Here is a 23954-nt window from a genome sequence, read left to right as displayed (position 1 = left end):
AACTGAACGGACCAGGTTGCTGGTAAAAGATGTGTATCGTTTGTTTGCAAGAAGAGGTTTAAAGGGAAGCAGGGAGCGGGTCAGGCAGCTTCTCCGGAGAACATGGATAAACGACGATTCAAGTCGGGATCCTTCTTCAGATCAGGGAGTCACAGTCATACAGCATGGAATCAGGCCCTTCAGCCCAACTTGCCGATGGCAACCCTTCTTCCAGACCGTTTGGGGCGGTACAGCGGTAGAGTTGCTGTATACAGCGCCAGAGACCCGGGTTCAATAGTTCAGCACAATGGGTGCTGTCTGCAGGGGGTCTGTACTTTCTCCCTGTGACAGCTCGGATATTCTCCAGGTGTTCCGGATTCCTCACAACACTCCAAAGAAGTACAGGTTTTATGTTAATTTGCTTTGGTAAAATTGTAAAGGGTCCCTAGTGTGACGGACAGTGCTAGTGTACGGGGTGATTGGTGGTTGGCGTGGACTCGACGGGCTGAAGAACCTGATTCTGCTCTGTATCTCTACAGTCTAAAGTTCAGACTGAAGAAGAGTCTGAAGAAGGGCCTCGAACCGAAACATCACCTCTCCATGTTCTCCAGAGTTGCTGTCTGACGCACTGAGTTACTGTTTATTGTCCTTTTGTATGAACCAGCATGTGCAGTTCGTTGTTTCCAGCTTGAGAGGGATAATGGCCAAATGTGGGCAGGTAGGACTAACGTAGGTGGGGCATATTGGTCGGCATGGGCAAGTTGGGCCAAAGTGCCTGCTTCTATGCTCTATGTCCCCCATGACCATGACTTGAACCTTGTTTATATGTAAAAAGGCATTAAAGTCACTAAAAAAAATCACTTGCATATTCTGTGACATGATACTACCAGATTGTTTTCCCAGCAACAATACAGTATGTGCATCAAATGGCAAAACTAAGTTCAAAAGAAATATGCACAAGGCATGATTAGTTAACAAATCTACTTGATCGGTATTGATGTGATGCAAATTCAACTGTTTAAAATCCTTATTAATAAGAGCTCAGTTTTGTTTTCGGAATTATGTATAGTCGTGCAGCACGAAAACAGGCCCTTCAGCCCATCTCGTCCATGCCCATCACGATGCCCCATTTAAACTAGTCCCATTTGCTTGCATTTGGCCCATAAGCTTTTAAACCTAAACCTTTAAACCTCTAAATCTTTTCTATTAATGTAACTGTACACAATCATGAGAGGAATAGATAGTCTTGCCCAGAGGACAATCGAGGACCAGAGGACATGGGTTCAAGGTGAAGGGGAAAAGATTTAATAGGAATCCGAGGGGTAACTTTTTCACACATAGGTGGTGGGTGTATGAAACAAGCTGCCAGAGGAGGTAGTTGAGACTGGGACTATAGCAACATTTAAGGAACAGACAGGTACATGGATAGGACAGGTTTGGAGGGATATGGATGAAGTGCAGGCAAGTGGGACTATTGTAGCTGGACATTGTTGGCCGGTGTGGGCAAGTTGGGCCGAACGGCCTGTTTCCACACTGTTATCACTTTATGACTGATTTCTCAAGATAAATAATATGAATTCAATCTGTTCGTAAGTTGGCACATTCTATTACTAGTTGTACTCTCTGAAATTAAGGAAGGAGTAAAATTGATCATATCATGTAGTAATTTTATAGAGTAATTCACTTTGTGTGAGGCGCTCTTCGCAATTGTTAATCTTTTGAACAATGCGGCTTAGGGGACTTAACTACCAGGGTTTTGAATGAAAACAATGTAAGATATGATTGATGGGATTAATTTCCCTCCTGGGATAAATCCTGGGCGGTCACGGTGGGGCAGGGGTAGAGTTGCTGCCTTACAGCGAATGCAGCGCCGGAGACCCGGGTTCAATCCCGACTATGGGTACTGTCTGTACGGAGTTTGTACGTTCTCCCCGTGACCTGCGTGGGGTTTCTCCGAGATCTTCAGTTTCCTCCCACACTCCAAAGACGTACAGGTTTGTAAGGTTAATTGACTTAGTCAATGTAAAAACTGTCCCTAGTGTGTGTAGGATAGTGTCAGTGTGCGGGGATTGCTGGTCGGCGCGGACTCGGTGGGCAGAAGGGCCTGTTTCCATGCTGTATCTCTAAACTAAACTAAACTAGATAAAGTTCTATCGTATCGTATGGTTTGGAGGAAGTGGAGTATGTACAGTGGATTCTGATTGTCATGTACAAATAAGCCAGAATATGTAGAATTTCATTGAGTGAAAGAGACTGCCTTCGTGAGACTAAATGGTGTCCTTGTTTCTTTCTGCAGGTTGTGGAGCTTGTATCAAGTGCAATTGGAGACTTAGTTCAAGGTGTTTATTACGAAAATTCTGGACTTGATGAGGTAATTTTTTTGTTCAATTTCTTTTGCAACTATTTGAGGAATGTTGTGTATGATACGGAGCCACACAGCACGGAAACAGGTCCTTCAACCCAACTTGTCCTTGCCGACTGAGCTGCATCTCCACCAGTCCCACCTGCCTGCGTTTGGCCATACCCGTTGAAACCTTGTGTAAGAAAGAACTGCAGATGCTGGTTTAAATCGAAAGTAGACACAAAATGCTGGAGTAACTCAGCGGGTGAGGCAACATCTCTGGAGAGAAGGAACAATGGACCATTGTTGGCTTGTTGATCATCGGTGCCGGCTCTGATTTGTTCTGTACCTTTTCAAACCTCTAGTTTCCTCTCCCCTGACTCTCAGTCTGAATAAGAGTCCAGACCCGAAACGTCACATGCTCCTTTTTTCCACAGATGTTGCCTGTCCCACTGAGCTACTCCAACATTTTGTGTCTATCACCCGTCTATGTAGTGCCTAGCTTATTTGGAGGATGTGCTGCTTAATAGCCTGACGGTTGTCTAGAAGAAGCTACTCCTGAACCTGAACATTACAGTTTTTAGGCTTCTGTACCTTCTTCCCAATGGCGGGAGTGAAATGAGAGCATGGCCAGGGTGGTGTGGGTCTCCGATGATGCTGGCTGCCTTTCCGAGAACTTTAGTTTCCACCCATACTCCAAAGACGCACAGGTTTGTAGGTTAATTGGCGTGGTGTCAATTTGTAAATTGTCCCAAGTGGAGGATAGTGTTGATGTGCGGGGATTGCTGGCTGGTGTGGACTCGGTGTGCCCGAGGGCCTGTTTCCTCACTGTATCTCTAAACAAATGTGAAATTGTCCCTAGTGTGTGTAGGGTGGTGTTAATACGCGGGGATCGCTGGTCGCCACAGATTCAGTGGGCCGAAGGGCCTGTTTACCGCGCTGTTTCCCTAAACAAAACTAAAGTCAGTTGTGCGTTCAAATGCAGGTTGGGGAGATGATATTAAATAACTTGCTTACTCAGTGTGCACTCCTTGACTTGTATTTCACGTCGTTGTGCCAATTGTGAATGTAGTTTATAATTCATAGATGATTCCAATAAAATATAATTTATGGAAAAATAAAACTTAAAGATTGAATGGGGTTGATGTCGTTATGTACAATCGGATACAAATTCATCGGGAAGTTGATCTCGCAGCTTTGTGTGTGAAAGATTCATTGTAAATTTTCTTAAAAACCCATTAAATAATCACACACAAAGTCTCTCCACTAGGAAAGCAAATAATTCTAAATGCATAACCAAATTAAATATCACATCTGCTGAGAGGGGAAAATATATTTTCCATCCATCTGTGTTCTTTGGGTACTGATCTCCCCATCATCGAAGGGACTTACAGGAGTTGCTGCCTCAAAAAGGCAGCCAGCATCATCAGAGACCCACACCGTCCTGGCCACGCTCTCATTTCACTCCTGCCACCAGGAAGAAGGTACAGGAGCCTGAAAACTGTAATGTCCAGGTTCAGGAACAGCTTCTTCCCAACAGCCATCAGGCTATTAAACACGACAACCACCAATAGCTCTGAACTACATAGAATATTATTGCATTATTATTGTTTGTTTGTATGTTTATGTATGTTTGTGTGCCTGTGTAAGAATATATACATTTTTTTAAAGTTCAGTGTGTATTTACTCACATACACACACACACACACACACACAACGTGAATATACACACACTGAACTTTTTTTCTCATTATATTATTTACAGTTGGCCTTTATAACAATAGGAATCGAATATAGCAGCAAAGAGGTCCTACTGCAGTTGCACAGAGCCCTAGTGAGACCACACCTGGAGTATTGGAGGAAGGACATTCTTGCTATTGAGGGAGTGCAGTGTAGGTTTACACGGTTAATTCCCGGGATGGCGGAACTGTCATATGCTGAGGGAATGGAGCAGCTGGGCTTGTACACTCTGGAGTTTAGCAGGATGAGAGGGAATCTCCTTGAAACATATAAGGTTGTAGTTAAGGGTTTGGACACTCTAGAGGCAGGAAACAGGTTCCCGATGTTGGGGGATTCCAGAAGCAAATGGGGGCTGAGGAGAGAAAAGGGGAGAGACGAGCAAGGAAGAGAAAGACAAAATTGGAAGAGAAGACACAGGGAAGAGGAGACGATGGGGGCATGAGGAGGGGAGCCCCCGGGGTGGTTCAGCCCCCGGTTAGGTCCCCAAACGGAATATGAGGTGCTGGTCCTCCAATGTCCGGTGCTGCTCCTGCAGAGGCCACAGTTTAAGAATAGGGAGAAAGCCATTTAGAACGGAGACAAGGGAACACTTTTTCTCACAGAGAGTGGTGAGTCTGTGGAATTTTCTGCCTCAGAGGGCGGTGGAGGCAGGTTCTCTGGACGCTTTCAAGAGAGAGCTAGATAGGGCTCTTAAAAATAGCAGAGTTAGGGGATATGGGAAGGCAGGAACGGGGTACTGATTGGGGATGATCAGCCATGATCACATTGAATGATGGTGCTGGCTCGAAGGGCCGAATAGTCTACTCCTGCACCTATTGTCTATGGTCTATCGTTTATTGTCTCCAGTGTACTATGTTTACATATTCTGTTGTGCTGCTGCAAGTAAGAATGTCATTGTTCTATCTGGGCCATATGACAATAAAACACTCTTGACTCATGTCTTTGTCCACTCCCACCTGCCACACAGGTCATCTCTTGGTCATCCTACCAGTTCCGCTGCTCACATCCTTGTATCCATTTTGTTTTCACACCTTCCCCAGCCAACAATGGGCCATTATAGGTGCCACCCTTCCTGAGGTCATCTGTTGCCAGCCCTGATTTGTTCTGGCCTTTTCTCAAGTGTGCTAATTCCCCCCCCCCCCCCCGCCCCCCCTCTTTCAGTCTGAAGAAATGTTACGACCCAAAACATCATCAATTCCTTTTCTCCAGAGATGCAACCTGACCTGCTGTGTTACACCAGCACTTTGTGTCTATCTTCAGTATAAACCAGCGTCTGTAGTTCCTTCCTGCACATGCACCTTTTCCACCTCTTCTCCCGTTCTTCGTTACCTCATTGCCTTTTGCACATTGGCCGTCATCAGTCAGGGTATTGAGTGTAGAAGATGGGACGTTATAGCGTCATACAGCAGAGAAACAACTTGCCCATACCAACCTACATGTCCCATTGACACTAGTCCTACCTGCCTGCTTTTGTCCCACATCCCTTTAAACCTTCCCTATCCATGTACCTGTCTAAATGTGCCAAAAACCTTTTTGACCACCCGATCTACCTGTGGTGCTACTTTCAACCAACTATGTACCTGATGCTGCCTGACCCGCTGAGTTACTCCAGTACTCTGTGTCTCCACTGTCCTGTGTTCGATGTTCATGTCACTTATCTGAAGTGGAAGCCATTTAGACTGAATGTTGCACCAGAACATAGAGCCGTGTTTCTTGGCTCATCTACAATGTTTAGTTTAGAGAATACAGCGCGGAAACAGGCCCTTGGGCCCACGGAGCCCATGCCAACCAGCCATTCCCGCATGCAAACACTATCCTACACACACTGGGGACAATTTTACAATGTTATCAAGCCAATTAATCTACAAACCTGTACGTCTTTGGAGAATGGGAGGAAACCAGAGCTTCCGGTGAAAACCCATGCAGGTCACGAGGAGAAACTGCGTGCAGTCATCCCTCGTAGTCAGGATCGAACGCTGGTCTCCTGCGCTGTAAGGCTGCAACTCTACTGCTGCGCCACCGTGCTTCTCCATAGCTGTCCAAGTCCCTTTCAAATGCAATCGTACCTTCCTCAATTAGCCCCTCTAGGACTTCGATCCGTACACCCACCATCCTCTGAGTGTCGTGACTCCAAATATGATGCCAGTTGCTTTAGATACTATGCCTTGAAAAAATAATGAAAACAAATTATTTTAGGATTGGATGTTCAACTGGATTCAACTCAGCCCTGGAGTACTGCAGTAACTCAGTGGGCCAGGCAGTATCTCTGGAGAACATGGATAGGCGATGTTCTCCAGAGATGCTGCCTGACCTGTTGAGTTACTCCAGCATTTTTTGTCTCAAATGTCCCATGTTCTATGTGTGTGTCACTTAGGTGAATTGGAAGCCATTTAGAGCCAATGGCATTCCAGAACGTAGAGTTGTGTTTCTTGGCTCATTTACAATGTAATGGCGATGATCATTGATTATATTTACTCTCAGGAGAAGGTAACAGAAGACATCCCGATGACTAAGTGGGCCAAGCGGACGTTTCTATCTCACGGAGCCCTGCTGGCCAAGTGTTGCCAGGGGGCAATGCAACTAGCCAAGCACGACACTGCCCTTCAGGAGATGGCCTTTCGCTATGGCAAGCACATGTCTTTAGCCCACAAGGTAAGCAGAGTATCACTGCGTAAAGCAACGCAATGAAACTATTCCACTCACAAACATTCACAAATGAGAAATTTACCGAGTCATTTGTAACGACGTTTAGTATCGTTTAGTTTGGAGATACAGCGTGGAAACAGGCCCTTTGGCGCACTGTGTCCATCCACGCCGACCAACGAACACTATCCTACACGCTACACACCAGGGACAATTTACAATTTTCACGGCAGTCAATCAACCTACAAACCTGTACGTCTTTGGAGTGTGGGAGGAAACAGGAGCACCCGGAGAAAACCCACGCAGGTCACGGGGAGAACGTACAAACTCCATACAGACAGCATCCGTAGTCAGGATCGAACTCGGATCTCTGGCACTGTGAGGCAGCAACTCTACTGCTGCGCCACCGTGCTGATGTTATTAATCTGGAAAGGATGGAGAGACGGCGACACGGTGATGCAGCGCCGGAGACCCAGGTTCCATCCTGACTACAGGTGCCGTCTATACGGAGTTTGCACATTCCCCCTGTGACTGCATGGGTTTTCTCCGGGTGCTTTGGTTTTCTCCAAAATTCGAAAAACCTGATGGTTTGTAGGTTAATTGGCTTCTGGAAATTGTGCCGAGTATGTAGGATAGAATTAGTCTACCGGTGATTGCTAGTCGGCATGGACTCAGTGGTTCCACGCTGTATCTCTAAACTAAACTATTCGCGAATGAGAAATTTACTGAGTCATTTGTAACGATGTTGTTAAGCTGGAACGGGTGCGGAAACGATTTACGAGGATGTTGCCAGAAGAGAGTTGAGCAGGGTAGGACTTTATTCTTTGGGAGCACAGGAAGATGAGAGGTGATCTTCTACCAGAACTAAACACGTCGTGTGTCAGACGACGCATAGCTCGCTGTTGGCCTCCGCCGTCGTCCAACATGTTGACAGAATTAGTCGCCCGACGCATCACTGAGTGCAGTGTGACGTGGTTTCCGGGGATCACCATGAGGAGCCTTCTGTCATGGTCCCCACCAAACACTGTCAGTCAATGAGAAAGAAATATGTACAAATCCAAAATCAATAAATTTACCTCCTGGGTAGGCAAAATGTACCCTCTGGGGGTAAATGAACCCCAGGTTGGGAATACTTGAAATAGGCTGGATGCACAGAGTCTTTTACCCAGAGTAGGGGAATTAAGAACCAGGTTTAAGGTGAGGGGGTAACATTAAATAGGAATCTGAGGGGCATCTATTTTACACAGAGGGCGGCAGGTTTATGCAACGAGCTGCCAGAAGACGTAGTTGAGGCAGGTACAAAATGTTTTCCTAAATATTTCAGAAACATTCAGACAGGTACATGGATAGGACAGGTTTGGATGGATATTCCTTAAGTACTCTGGGATGCAGCCTATCTGGCCCTGGGGATTTATCGGCCTTTAATCCATTCAATTTACCCAACACCACTTCCGGGCTAACCTGGATTTCACTCAATTCCTCCAACTCCTTTGACCCGCGGTCCCCTGCTATTTCCGGCAAATTATTTATGTCTTCCTTAGTGAAGACGGAACCAAAGTTGGTCCGCCATATCCTTGTTCCCCATGATCAACTCACCTGTTTCTGACTGCAAGGGACCTACATTTGTTTTAACTAATCTCTTTCTTTTCATATATCTATAAAACCTTTTGCAGTCGGAAAAGCCTAAACCCTCTAAACCTATCATAGAAAGATGGAAACATAGAAAATAGGTGCAGGAGTAGGCCATTCGGCCCTTCGAGCCTGCACCGCCATTCAATATGATCATGGCTGATCATCCAACTCAGTATCCTGTACCTGACTTCTCTCCATTATCCATGATACCTTTAGCCACAAGGGCCACATCTAAATCCCTCTTAAATATAGCCAATGAACTGGCCACAACTACCTTCTGTGGTAGAGAATTCCAGAGATTCACCACTCTCTGTGTGAAAAATGTTTTTCCCATTCTATCCTATCCTATCCATGTATGTATCTAAATGTTTCTTAATACTTGTGATAGAAAAAAGTTACCCCGCAGGTTCTTATTCAATCTTTCCTTCCCACCACCCCCCACCCCCAAAAACCTATGTCTTTGGTTCTTGGTTTACCCTACCCTGGGCAAGAGAGTCTGTGTGGCTACCCAATCTATTCCTCTGATCTAAATGTATCCTTTTAAATGTAGATCTAATTCATTGTAATAATGATGTATGAAAGCTGATCCATAACTGCATTGGTACTGCTGTTGAGATTTATCTTTATGTTCGACAACTGTCCCGACAGAAAGCGAGGCAACTGATAGAATACTTGTCGTGGAAATTGAATGAATGATTTGAGTGATTGAATGAAGGTATGATTGAATGAATGATGAATGAATGAATGAATACGTTTATCGGCCAATTATTCACATACAAGGAATTTGCCTTGGTGCTTCGCCCGCAAGTGACAACATGACAAACAGTGACAGTTAGGAATGACACATAAAACATTAAACATATTTGTATATCAGTTACAGTACAGGTTTCCTTCTCCCATTAGGCTAAAGGTATAGACTTGTGAAAACACACACCTCCAGATTCATGGACAGTTACTTATCAGCTGTCATCAAAAGACAATAGGTGCAGGAGTAGGCCATTCGGCCCTTCGAGCCAGCACCGCCATTCAATGTGATCATGGCTGATCATCCCCAATCAGTACCCCGTTCCTGCCTTCTCCCCATATCCCCTGATTCCGCTATTTTTAAGAGCCCTATCTAGCTCTCTCTTGAAAGTATCCAGAGAACCTGTCTCCACCGCCCTCTGAGGTAGAGAATTCCACAGACTCACCACTCTCTGTGAGAAAAAGTGTTTCCTCGTCTCGTTCCATACACCCCCGCCACACTTTGTATAAAAAAGTTACCCCTCAGTATCAGGCTACTGAACCGTCCTACCAACAACTAGAAAGCAGTACTGAACTACTATCTACCTCATCGGGGACACTCCGGCTATCTTTAATCAGACTTTCCTGGCTTTATCTTGCGCTAAACATTATTCCTGTATCATGTATCTGTACACTGTGGACGGCTCAATTGTAATCATGTATTGTCTTTTCGCTGACTGGTTATCAGGCAACAAAAGCTTTTCGCTATACCTCGGTACACGTGACAATAAACTAAACGAAACTGAACTGAACTGATATTGACACTAAAAGGAGAAGTTAGACAAAATCTCTTGCTCTCTATATTAATGACAATGCAGTGTATAGGATGGAACTACAGATGCTGGTTTACACCGAAGATACACTCACAATGCTCTGTCCTGCTGAGTTACTCCAGCATTTTGTGTCTATCTTCCATGACAATAGATTGTTATTAACATTCCTTCCCCCCCCCCCCCCCCCCCCCCCCCCCCCCACACCACCACTCCCATTTTCTTGCCTTCGGGGAAAGGAAGCGATCGTATTAATTCCCGAGTAGTCTCATTCCATGCAAAAATTATCGTCTCAAGTTATCTTTAGAGTCAAACATCTCATATTGTTAAAAAAATACAGCCTAACCAGTGAATTAAATGTTGAATATGTCTAATGTTATGGTTTTCAAAAGAAAAACACAAAGTGCTGGAATTACTCAGCTGGTCAGGCAACATCTCTGGAACACATGGATAGGCAATGTTTCGGGCATAGATCGGGTGGACAATCAGAATGTTTTTCCCTAAGATGGAAATATCAAACAGACAACAGACAATAGGTGCAGGAGTAGGTTATTCGGCCCTTCGAGCCAGTACCGCCATTCACTGTGATCGTGGCTGATCATTGACAATCAGAACCCCGTTCCTGCCTTCTCCCCATGTCCCCTGACTCATCTTCAAGAGCTCTAACTCTCTCTTGAAAGTATCCAGAAAATTGGCCTCCACTGCCTTCTGAGGCAGAGAATTCCACAGATTCGCAACCCTCTGTGTGAAAAAGTTTTTCCTCATCTACGTTCTAAATGACTTACCCCTTATTCTTAAACTGTGGCCTCTGGTTATGGACTCCCCCAACATCAGGAGGACATAGCTTTAAGGTGAGAGGGGCAAAGTTTAAAGGAGATGTGTAAGGCAATTTCATTTTATACAGAGTTTGGTGGGTGCCTGGAATGCGCTGCCAGTGGAGGTGATGGAGGCAGATACGATAGTGGCGTTTAGGAGACTTATGGCTAGGCACAAGTATATACAGGGAATGGAGGTGGATTTGCAGGTAGATAAGAGTTGGTCTTGGCATCATGTTCGGCACAGACATTGTGGGACAAAGGACCTGTTCCTGCGCTGTGTTGTTTTATGTTCTATGTCACCTATCTGTGTTCTCCAGAGATGCTGTCTGACCCGCTGAGTTACTCCAGCTCTCTGTGAAACGTCACCTATCCATGTTCTCCAGAGATGCTGCCTGACCCTCTGAGTTACTCCAGCTCTCTGTGAAACGTCACCTATCCATGTTCTCCAGAGATGCTGCCTGACCCTCTGAGTTACTCCAGCACTCTGTGAAATGTCATCTATCCATGTTCTCCACAGATGCTGCCTGACCCGCTGAGTTACTCTAGCACTCTGTGAAACGTCACCTATCCATGTTCTCCAGAGATGCTGCCTGACCCGCTGAGTTACTCCAGCACTCTATGAAACATCACCTATACATGTTCTCCACAGATGCTGCCTGACCCGTTGATTTACTGCAGCAGTAACTTATTTTTGTAAACCAGCATCTACAGTTCCTCGTGCCTACTTGTGTAGTTTTTAATTGTTTATCCGCCTGCAATGAATGTTTAGTTTAACTTGGATGACTTGGCATTTATGTAGTGCCTTACACAACCCTTCCTCTGCACTTAGTGGCCTTGCAGGGTTTTTGAAGTGTTGTAATGTGTTCTGACTTTTGCAATTGACGCAGGCCAAAGTTTTGTTTAGTTTAGTTTAGAGCTACAGTGTGGAAACAGGCCCTTTGGCCCACCGACCACGATCACTCGTACTGTCCCACACACTTGGGGCAATTTACAGAAGCCAATTAACTTACAAACCTGAAAAGACTGGACCCTTTTCCACCCACCCCTCTCCAATCACCACTTCACACCCAATTACCCATCCCCTCCGTGCTGCACAACATCACTTCTCTATCATCAACAATAAAAATAGAGTAGGTGGAAAGGCTGTTCAGACGACAGAAAAGCCGGAAATCTCCAGGACCGAACAATGGTTCTACACTCAAGCTCTGTACTAAACCACTGGCACCGGTCTACATACATTTTCAACCAGTCCCTGCAAACCTATACTGTCTCTGCCTGCTTCAAAGTCTCCACTATTGTCCCTGTACCCAAAAAGGCAAGGATTACTGGTCTTAATGACTACAGGCCTGTCACACTGACCTCTGTAGTCATAAAGGCCCCTTAAAAGGCTTGTGCTGGCCAAGCTGAAAAATATCACAACCCCCTGCTGGACACTCCGCAGTTTGCATATTGGGCCAATAGATCTGTGGATGATACAGTCAACCTGGGCCTGCACTTCACCCTCAGCACCTAGACCGCTAGGGTATGCGAGGATTTTGTTTGTTGATTTTATCTCTGCATTCAACACCATTGTGCCAGGGCTACTACACTCCAAACTTTCCAAGTTGACTGTGCCTGAACCTCTCTGTCGATGAATCACCAGCTTCCTGACAGACAGGAAGCAGCATGTGAGGCTGGGAAAGCACATCTCGGACCCGTAAACCCTCAGCATAGGAGCACTGCAAGGCTGCGTACTCTCCCCTCTCCTCTACTCTCTCTACACCAATGACTGCGCCTCCACTGACTCCTCTGTCAAGCTTCTCAAGTTTGCGGACAACACAACCCTGATTGGACTGATCCAGGATGGGGAGGAATCTGCCTACAGACAGGAAGTGTCAAAGCTGGTGTCCTGGTGCCATCGCAACAACCTGGAGCTCAATGCTCTTAAGGCAGTAGAATTGATAGACTTACGGAGAGCTCCTCCTCCTCTCACCCCACTCACCATCAACCATCCCTGGCCACATCTTCCCATCTCCTTCCTTCTCAGCTTTCCGCAGAGACCGCTCCCTCTGTAACACCCTAGTCAATTCGTCCCTTCCCAACCAAACCACCCACTCTCCTGGCACTTTCCCTTGCAACCGCAGGAAATGCTACACTTGTCGCTTTACCTCCCCCCTTGACTCCATTCAAGGACCCAGGCAGTCTTTCCAGGTGCGGCAGAGGTTCACCTGCATCGCCTCCAACCTCATCTATTACATCCGCTGCTCTAGATGTCAGCTGCTCTACATCGGTGAGGCCAAGCGTAGGCTTGGCGATCGATTTGCCCAACACCTCCGCTCAGTTTGCAATAACCAACCTGATCTCCCGGTGGCCCAGCACTTCAACTCCCCCTCCCATTCCAAATCCAACCTTCCTGTCCTGGGCCTCCTCCATGGCCAGAGTGAGTCCCACCGTAAATTGGAGGAGCAGCGCCTCATATTTGGTTTGTGTAGTTTACACCCCAGTGGTATGAACATTGACCTGCAATTTCAGGTAGTCCCTGCTTTCTCCTTCTTTCCCCTCCCCTTTCCAGCTCTCCCACAGCCCACTGTCTGCCTCTTCCTTTCTTCTTCCCCACCCCCCACCCTCACATCGGTCTGAAGAAGGGTCTCGACATGAAACGTTGCCTATTTCCTTCGCTCTATAGATGCTGCCTCACCCGCTGAGTTTCTCCAGCATTTTTGTCTACATTCAAATGTTCAGCATCTGCAGTTCCTTCTTAAACAAATCAACAACACTACAGTCACACCTGTGGAGTCTTTTAAGTTCCTGGGAACCATCATCTCCAAGGACCTTAAATGGGGAGGGGGGTGCCTTCGACTCCACAGTCAAAAAGGCACAACAGAGGATGTACTTCCTGAGGCAGCTGAGAAACCACAATCTGCCACAGGCAATGATGGTCCAATTCCATATACGGTCATCACAGAGTTTTCTCCATCATGGTCTGGTTTGGCTCAGCCACCAAGCACGAAATCCGGAGGCTTCAGCGAATCGTCCGATCAGCAGAGAAGGTTATTGGCTGCAACCTTCCCTCCATTGGTGAACTGTACACTGCAAGGGCCAGGAAGCGAGCGGGCAAGATGATCTCTGACCCCTCTCACCCTGGCCACAAACTCTTTGAGTCACTTCCCTCTGGAAGGCGACTCCGGACTGTCAAAGCTGCCACAGCCAGACATAAAACAGCTTTTTTCCACCAGTAGTAGCTCTACTCAATAACCAAAAATCTGTAGCCTCCTTTTGCTCTGGTATTTTATTTAATTCACATGTTTAATCAATAATGTTTTATTATTACCATTTAATGTTTTATTTGTCATTCTTAACTGTCACTATATGTCGTTGTCACTTGCGGGCGAAGCACCAAGGCAAATTCCTTGTATGTGAATACTTGGACAATAAACGTATTAATTATTCATTATTATTATTATTATTAAACCTGGACGTCTTTAGAATGTGGGAGGAAACCGGAGCATCTGGAGAAAACCCATGTGAGCACCCGTGGTCAGGATCGCACCCGGTTCTCTGGCGCTGTGAGCAGGAACTCTACCGCTGCGCGAGGTGACCCAAGCAGAGTTGATTTGTTTAGTTTAGAAATACAGAACAGAAGCAGGCCCTTCAATCCACCAAGTATATGCCGATCAGCGATCCCCGAACATTAACACTATCCTACACATACTGCGGACAATTTACATATATCAAGCCAATTAAACTACAAACCGGTAGTCTTTGGAATGTGGGGGGAAACCAGAGAACCCAGAAAACACCTATGTGGTCACGGGGAGAACATACAGACAGCACCCATAGTCAGGATGGGTCTCTGGCGCTGTAAGGCAGCAACTCTACCACTGCGTCACCGTGCCGCCCTTGTTGACCGAAGCAGAGATGTTCAGGAATAGAATTGCAACAGTCCTCGATCTATTACTCCCTTCCTGCATTTATCCTCTCGCATTTTCGTGTAATTTAGCCTAGCTGGGCAGAATTTTGTCTCCAGAAGACATAAGAGTTCCTGACAGCTGATATGTTGATTTAACTTTGAGTCTCGAAGCTGAGAACCCAGTAATTAAAACTAATAAAATTAACCTAAATACGAGTGCACGATGCAGATTGAGTTCAACAATCAGGCCTTCCCCTTGGTGTTTTGCCTCATGCACGAGCTTAATTAGCGGGGTATAGTTTGGTTTTGGGTTTATTTGTCATTGTTGCTCTCTCTCAACTGCAGGGTAATTATGCTGTAATTTAAGATGGCTGACTTTGGCAATTGCTTTTCAGTGTCAGCCTCTTACTGTAAGCAGTTTCGAAAGGAGCTTTGCCAAACTTCATGAGTCGTCAGACAATCTCTCCTGTTTCCTGATTTTTTTTATTCTTCTTTAATTTCATCCGTATCTAAAAAAAATACTGGCTAAACTTTTTGAATGAATACAAGATAATATGGTTAATTTCCAACGACCTTAATTTGCCACTTAATGTTAGATCAACCATTCATTCAATTATATTAGTATCAACATTATTTATTCCAGCACAGGGATTATATTCCCAGTGTAGGAAGGAACTGCAGATAGACACAAAAAGCTGGAGTAACTCAGCGGGAGAGGCAACATCTCTGGAGAGGTGGAGTGGGTGACGTTTCGGGTCGAGACCTTTCTTCAGACCTCTCGACCCGAAATGTCACCCATTCATTCTCTCCAGAGAAGACGCCTGTCCCGCTGAGTTACTCCAGCTTTTTGTGTCTTATCTTCGGTTTAAATCAGCATCTGCAGTTCTTTCTTACACAAGTAATTGCAGATGCTGGTTTACGCCGATGATGGTTTATACCGAAGATAGACACAATGTGCTGGAGTAACTCAGCAGGTCAGGCAGCACCTCTAATTAAAGAAGAGTCTCGACACCTATTCCTTTTCTCCAGAGATGCTGCCTGACCCGCTGAGTTACTCCAGAATTGTGTGTCTACCCGGTTATTAATTTCAGTTATTTTGAGTTGATGGAGGACCCTTCAATTATTCAATAAATGTCTCAATGATACTTTATTATCTACCTAAATACGGTGAAAGTCTTTGCTTTGTATGCAATTCAGTAATATCACACTATACATAAGTATAATAATAAATAGGTTCAAAAGTGCAATCTTTGACGCCTTTACTAATCAAGAACCTGGCAATCTCCGCTTTAAAACTACCCAATGACTTTGAGTTAGTTTATTGTCATGTGTACAAAGGTACAGAGAAAAGCTTTTGTTGCCTGCTAACGGGTCAGTGAAAAGACAGTACAAGATTACAATCGAGCCATCCACAGTGTACAGATACACGATAAAAGGAATAACATGAATAACGTTTAGTGCATGTTAAAGACCAATCAAACATAGCCCGAGGGCCTCCAATGAGGTAGATAGTAGCTCAGGACTGTTGCTGAAAGGACGGTTCAGTTGCCTGATAACAGCTGGGAAGAAACTTTCCCTGAATCTGGAGGTGTGTTGTTTTCACACTTCTGTACCTTTTACCTGATGGGAGAGGGGAGAAGAGGGAGTGGCCAGGGTGCGACTGGTCCTTTGGCTTCCACAGCATTCTGTGGCAATGAATTCCACAAATTCACCACCCATTTTCCTCCCAAAGATATCAAAGAAATTCCTCCCCATTTCTATTGCAAAGACACGTTCTTTTATTCTGTGCCCTCTTGTCCTAGACTCTTATATTTATAGGTCTAAGGTGACGGGGGGGGAAGATTTCATAGGAATCTGAGGGACAATATATTTATAGGGTGGTGCGTGTATAGAATGAACTGCCAGAGGAGGAAGTTGAGGCAGGATCTATCAAAACGTTTAAAAAACATTTGGACAGTGTAAATAGCCAAAGAATACAATCTGAAGTTCAAGATCATCTTTAATCAGTATTCAGACTATTAACTGCGGTACAGCAGGTTGTTAGTTGTTAGAACATCATGACCGCTTCCAAGACTGACCAGTGTAGGAAGTGGGTGTTAGTATAAATCGTACAGTAGGGTGGGATTAGTGACGCTATTCTACTAGGATTGGTTCTCATGCATAAACCAATCTACAGACAGCAACATGGATAGGACAGGTTTGGAGGCATATGCGGGCAGGTGGGATTAGTGTAGATGGGGCAAGTTGGTTGTCCCAAGTTTCCCAAGAAGGGCCTGTTTCCGCTCTGCAAAACACTATGACTGCATTTCTAACTGCAGGAGATGACTGTAAACATTGGAGAACGTTCCAATTAGCATTGTGATGTCAAGGTTCATGCAGGTCCCCTCCTAAAAATCACTAATTGGATAACAAGCAATAGTTTAGCATTGACATCTTTGCTTTTACTCAACAATTTGAGGATCAGTCATTAATAAAAAAGTAAATGGCGGAATTTGATGAGGGGACTATATTGGTTGAGTTTGCTTTCAGAACCCATATTATGTTTTATTATTGGGAACAATTGGTTAACTTTATGAGCTGAAAGTTGAATAGGTTTATCCTATTAGTCCTTCCAAATATATTTTTAAAACTTGTTTCTTGTTAGTTGAAGAAACCGACTTGAAAGAAGTGGAACAAATCTAAATTTGACAGCTCATTGACAAAGCCTGGTTTATGTTGTTAACATACAATATTTATTTTAACAATGTAACCTGACCTTGTCTTTGGCTATTCGGAGATGGTGTTGCCTTCTGGAATGACATTTCCCTGACATTCCTCCACTTTTAGCTTTTCTTATCTGGTGTTCTTCTACCTAAATAAATTTCAGTTTAGTTTAGAGAGAGACAGCGTGAAAAACAGGCCCTTCAGCCCACCGGGTCCGCGACGAGCAGTGATCACCCCGTACACTAGCACTATCCTACACACTAGGGACAATTAACAATTCTTACCAAGGCCAATTAATCTACAAACCTGTACGTCTTTGGAGTGTAGGTGGAAAATGGAGCATTCGGAAGTGGCGGCGCTGTGAAACGGCTGAGGCTCGCTTACAGTCTGTCTGTTTTTACTTTTTTTTGTGTTGTTTTTTTTTGTCTAGTTCAGTTAAACTTTTGGTTATTAGGTGGTGTTATGTGTGTGTGGGGGGGGGGCTGAAACAGGGCTTTCTGTCTCTCCCTTCGGGGGAATGCAACTTTTTTGTCGTATCCCCCTTCTCTTCCCCCGCCTGAGCTGAGGCCTAATGGCGGAGCTGGCGGCCTCCAACCTGCGACCGACCTCGAGGCTCCGGAGGTAGAGCCAGCCAGGACTTACCAACGCGAGGCTGGCCGTCTTCGAGCTGCGGCGGCGTTCGGGCAGCGGCACGACTCGGCGCTCCGATGAGGGCGGACGGCGCGGGGCTGAGACACTCCTGGGGCTGAGACACTCCTGTGTGGGCGGCCTGGCTACCGGCTGGAAGGCGCTCCCGTGTGGGCGCTCCCGTGTGGGCGGCCCGGCTCTCGGCTGGAATGCGCTCCCGTGTGTGCAGCGCAGTGCGGGGCTGAGACGTTCTCGTGTGGGCGGCCCGGTGCGGGGCGGAGACGGTGCTCCGGTGGCTGAGGCAGCGTTCTGGCGGCGGCGACCTGAATCCGGGGCTCGGCCGCGGGCCAGTGGACGACATCGTCGGGAGCTCGCAGGTCACAGGTTGATGCCTGTTTTCCGGAGCTCCCGCAGCAACAGCTGCGTTCGCTGGACTGGAGGGCGGCAGCTTCGACCACCCCCGGGCCGCGGAGCTTGAACCGCGGGACTGACTTACCATCGCCCGGTGGGGTATCGCCTCAGCGCAGAGGGAGAAGAGGAGGGAAGAGACAGTAACTCTAAGACTTTTGCCTCCATGTTATTATTACATGTATGGCTGCAGGCTGCAGGCAACAACATTTCGTTCAGACCGAAAGGATTCAATTCAAAACCACACCCAGTCACATGGAGAATGTACAAACTCCGTATAACTAGCACCCGTAGTTAGGATCTCTGGCGCTGTAAGGCAGGAACTCTACCTCTGCGCCACTTGACCAGCCCAAATTGAATGTATGTCTTAACCTTGCACTTCTAAACATTGAATCATATTTCACACGGGGTCAAGAAAAGAGCGTTCACGTCGCTGCCCTGTATACAAGATACAAGATACATTTATTTGTCACATGTGCCAGTTGGCACAGTGAAATGTGTGATCACCATACAGGAATACAATAAAATAAAGAACAACACACGATAGAGTTCAACATAAAACATCCCCACACAGCAGAATCAAAAGTTTCCCACTGTGAGGGAAGGCACCAAAGTCAGTCTCTTCCTTGATGTTCATCCGGAGCCCTGCGCAGTCGCCGCTACGGGCAGCCCGCCACTCAGGCCCGCTCGGCGGGATGTTGGGACTCCGACGTCGGCCGCTTCCTACCAGAGTCCGCGGCTCCCAACGACCCCAGGCCGCGCCGGTGGAGATTCACGCTGGCGGCCCTCGGCAAAGGGCCCCAGGGACTCTGCGATGTCGGTCAGCGCCGCCCGCCACCACAGCTCCTCGATGTTGAAGCAGCAGGCCCAACGCTCCGGAGCTTCAAACGGTGATCCAGGAAGGCATCGTCCGCTCCGCGGTGAATCCAGCGCCACGAAGGTAGGCTGCGAAGAGGGGGTGGGGGGGCGAGGACGCGACTGGAAGCGACAAGGAACGGTTTCCCCCTTACCCTACCCCCCTCCCCCACATAGAAAAACTAAAGAATCCCCAAAGCAAACAGTTTAGACAAACTAAAATAATTACAAAAAGAGGGTAAAAAAACGGACAGGCTTTAGGCGGAGGCGCCTTCAGTGCAGCGCCCCCTAGTGGACAGACACCATTGTGTGCAGATGCCGGGAAGTGTGGCTCAGCTCTGGCTGAACAACTTCTAATCTTGTGTGTGGACTCGACAAGAAGATATTTCACACCAAAAAAACACACTTCCATACATTAAGCAACGTACTTAGTGAGGCATGTCTTTGTTGCTAAAAAAAATTGCTTGTCAAATAATTCAAGTTAAGCAGTTTTGAATTTCATTACATATTAGGTTACTCTGCACTAGTTAATATATCATTCCTTTCAGGATTATAGAACTGTGTTGTCTGGCTATGTGAGAATTCCTTAATATAAACATTTACAAATGGTGAAGGCTATGATCCTGGTTTTAGCCTCCTTGATTAGCAGGAAACAACAGAGACATGCAGTTGTGCAGCATAGTGATACGTCCTTCGGCCCAACTAATCCAAGATGTCTATCTGAGTTAGTTGCATATGACCCATATCCCGCTAAACCTTTCTCTCTCTCTCCCCTCTCTCCCTCCCACTCCCCTCCCCCTCTCTCTCTCTCGTGTCTCTGTCTCTCTCTCTCTCTCTCTCAACATGTTGCCCGGTGTGGGCAAGTTGGGCCGAAGGACCTGTTTCCACACTGTACCATTCTATAACTATGACTAAGAAAACCCACGCGGTCACGGGGAGAACGTACAAACGTCATACAGACAGCACCCGTAGTCGGGATCAAACCCGGGTCTCTGGTGCTGTGAGGCAGTGACTCTACTGCTGCGCCACCATGCCGCCCTTGTCTAGTACTCTGATCTGATTGGAGAAACATGCAAATCAAAGCCTTTCACTGTACCTCGCTACACATGATACGAGTAAACCTAAACTAACCAACAACTTATACAGTTGCAACATAATATCCCTGGCCTTGCCCGAAGAAGGCCAAACGAAGGCCTATGAGGAAGGTGTGTTAAGTCAATCCATTATTTCCATTCAGTGTATAGTTTTTCCACACAATTTATCATCCTAGGCTTAGTATGCATTTAATGAGAGAGAGAGAATGTATGGTGGATGACAAAAATGCATTCACTTAGCACAGAAAGCTGGCAGTAATCATCATGTGGAACTTTAACAATGTAGTTAATGAATAATGAAGTGTCAAAATGATCCGTTTTGCAAGAACAAAATACGACAATTGGACTGTGCATCTTGTAAAATAGAACACCCACGTTCCCAGAGAAGTAAGTGTTGGGGAACATTAGAATTTGAAAGATTAAAGTTTCAGAGAGTTCAGGGATGTGGATCGGGTGCAGGCAGATGAGGGGGGGCCTTATTGAAACGTACAGAATAGTGAAAGGCCTGGATAGAGTGGATGCAGAGAGGATGTTTCCACTAGTGGGAGAGTCTAGGACCACAGGCCATAGCCTCAGCACAAAAGGACGCACCGTTAGGAAAGAGATGAGGAGGAATTTCTTTAGTTAGAGGGTGGTGAATCTCTGAAATTCAGTGTGGCATAGCGGCACAGTGATAAATTTGCTGCCTTACTGTGCCAGAGACCCCGTTTCGACCCTGACAACTGGTGCTGTTGGTGTGGAGTTTGCATGACCTGTGTGAGTTTTCTCTGGGTGCTCTGGTTTCTTCGCACATTCCAAAGAGGTACACGTTTGTAGGTTAATTGGCTTCTGGAAATTGCCCTTAAGATGGAACAAGTGATCGCTGGTCGGCGCAGACTCGGTGGGCCAAAGGCCCCGTTTCCACACTATATCTTTAAACTAAGCTAAACTAAGTTCAAGACTCTAAATTGGGTACTACAAGAATGATGGCCAAAATATCATCAGACGTTAGGATGGAAGCAAAGTCGTCATTGCCTTTTGCTACACACAGTCTGAAGAAGGGTCTCGACCCGAAACGTCACCTATTCCTTCGCTCCATAGATGCTGCCTCACCCGCTGGGTTTCTCCAGCATTTTTGTCTACCTTCAATTTTTCCAGCATCAACAGTTCTTTCTTAAACGCTACACACAGTCAAGCCTTTAGGGGGGGCACAGTGGTGCAGCAGTAGAGTTGCCGCCTTACAGCGCCAGAGACCTGGGTTTGATCCTGACTACGGGTGCTGTCTGCACTGAATTTATATGTCTTCCCTATGACTGCGTGTGTTTTCTCCGGGCGTTCTGGTTTCTTCTCACATTCGAAAGACGTGCAGGTTTGTATGTTAATTGGCCTCTGTAAATTGTTACTAGTGTGTAGGACAGAACTAGTGTACGCGGTGATCGCAGGTCGGCGCGATCTCAGTGGGCCGAAGACCCTGTTCCTACGCTGTATCTCCAAACTAAACTAAAAATTGTACCCAGTTACGGTGAAATTCCTGTTTTTGCATATAATTCAGTAAACATGGTACCATACATAAGCACAATCATACGTGAGTGAATCATTGTTGCCTTTCAGTGTTTTACAGGTGGGTTTCCCTTAATGCCATCTCAGTCTTATTCTGTTTCGCATCTTCCTTCTACACTGTTTATAAGGTGGAGGTTGATTGATTCTTGACATCAAAGATTACGGGAAGAAGGCAGGAGAATGGGTTTTAGGGGGTAAAATATATCAGCCATGATCGAATGGCAGAGCGGATTCGGTGGGCTGAATGGCCTATTTCTGCTCCCATGTTTTATGGTCTCATGTTTTGTCCCACAATTGTTCACCCATTTTTGAAGATTTACATGGCTTCCTGAATTGATATATGAAATACAAATTTTAACATGAGGGTTGAAATTTTGACATATTCATACATTTCCCGTGTAGAAGGAATTGCAGATGCTGGTTTAAACCTGGTATAAGATAGACACAAAATGCTGGAGTAACTCAGCGGGACGGGCAGCATCTCTGGAGAGAAGGAATGGGTGACTTTTCTTGAGACTGAGAGTCAGGGAAACCAGAGATATGGACGGCGATGTAGAGAGATATAAAACAAATGAATGAAAGATATGCAGGGCACAGGCCATTGTTAGCTGTGGACTAGGTCAGGGGAGAGGGGACATACATTTCCTCTTTGATAAAATGCAATATCCTTTATGTCCTCCTTTAGCTATTAATTTCTCAGTATTAAAGTTTAACTCTTGTGACTTTGCAGCTGAATTCCGACCTTCAACCGTTTCTTGAGGAAGGTTTTGGTGATTCCGTGCCTTTTAACCTGAACTCCGCTCCCATAATATTACATCAGGAGACATCTGGTCGGGACACTTGGATTAATCAACTGAAACAGGTATGTTTTGGACGGTATTTACGGGCTACGTTAATACAGAGTCATAGAGCCATGCAACGTAGAAACAGGCCCTTCGGCCCAACTCGCTCATGCCGACCAACATAGAAACATAGAAAATAGTAGGCCATTCGGCCCTTCGAGCCAGCACTGCCATTCAATATGATCATGGCTGATCATCCCGAATCAGTACCCCGTTCCTGCTTTCTCCCCATATCTCTTGATTCCGTTAGCCCTAAGAGCTATATCTAACTCTCTCTTGAAAACATCCAGTGAATTGGCTTCCACTGCCTTCTGTGGCAGAGAATTCCACAGATTCACAATTCTCTGGGTGAAAAAAGTTTTTCCTCATCTCTGTTCTAAATGGCCTACCCACTATTCTCAAATTGTGACCCCTGGTTCTGGACTCCCCCAACATCGGGAACATTTTTCCTGCATCTATCCTGGCCAATCCCTTAAATTTTTTAATATGTTTCTATAAAAGCCCTTGGATGAGATGCGATAAACATGTCCCATCCTCACTAGTCTCACCTTCCTTGAAGATGCTGCTGGCCCTGCCGAGGCAGCGTGAAGTGTAGATGGAGTCAATGGAAGGGAGGTTGGTTAGTGTGATGTTTAAGAAAGAACTGCAGATGTTGGAAAAATCAAAGGTAGACATAAATGCTGGAGAAATTCAGCAGGTGACAGGAGGCAGCATCGATGGAGCCAAGGGATAGGTGACGTTTGGGTTCGAGACCCTTCTTCAGACTGATGTGGAGTAGGGGGGAGGGGGGGGCTGGGTGGGAAGAAGAAAGGAAGAGACGGAGACAGTGGGCTATGGGAGAGCTGGGAAGGTGTGGGGGAAGGAGAAAGCAAGGACTACCTGAAATTGTAGGTCAATGGTCATACCGTAGAACCATAGAAACATAGAAAATAGGTGCAGTAGGAGGCCTTTCGGCCCTTCGAGCCAGCACTGCCATTCATTGTGATCATGGCTGATCGTCCCCTATCAATAACCCGTGCCTGCCTTCTCCCCATATCCCTTGATCCCACTAGCCCTTAGAGCTCTATCTAACTCTCTCTTAAATCCATCCCGTGACTTGGTTTCCACTGCCCTCTGTGGCAGGGAATTCCATAAATTCACAACTCTCTGGGTGTAAGAGTTTTTTTTCACCTCAGTCTTAAATGGCCTCCCCTTTAATCTAAGACTGTGGCCCCTGGTTCTGGACTCGCCCAACATTGGGAACATTTTCCCTGCATCTAGCTTGTCCAGTCCTTTTATAATTTTATATGTT

General features: G+C 46.1%; 1 protein-coding gene across 1 annotated transcript in view; it reads left to right on the top strand.

Annotated features, from left to right (window-relative positions):
- The window catches only part of pdss2 (prenyl (decaprenyl) diphosphate synthase, subunit 2), a 169497-nt gene that overhangs the window by 128384 nt on the left and 17159 nt on the right, over positions 1-23954 (top strand). The window contains exons 5-7 of the mRNA XM_055634987.1: positions 2276-2350; positions 6542-6712; positions 22552-22683. Coding sequence (XP_055490962.1) covers positions 2276-2350; positions 6542-6712; positions 22552-22683 — 378 coding nt within the window. The remainder of the gene's footprint in view (positions 1-2275; positions 2351-6541; positions 6713-22551; positions 22684-23954) is intronic.

Source organism: Leucoraja erinacea, chromosome 5 (genome assembly GCF_028641065.1).
Source record: "Leucoraja erinacea ecotype New England chromosome 5, Leri_hhj_1, whole genome shotgun sequence".
Taxonomy (NCBI): domain Eukaryota; kingdom Metazoa; phylum Chordata; class Chondrichthyes; order Rajiformes; family Rajidae; genus Leucoraja; species Leucoraja erinaceus.
Note: the sequence above shows the minus strand (reverse complement) of the source record. Positions and strands in the feature narration are given on the sequence as shown.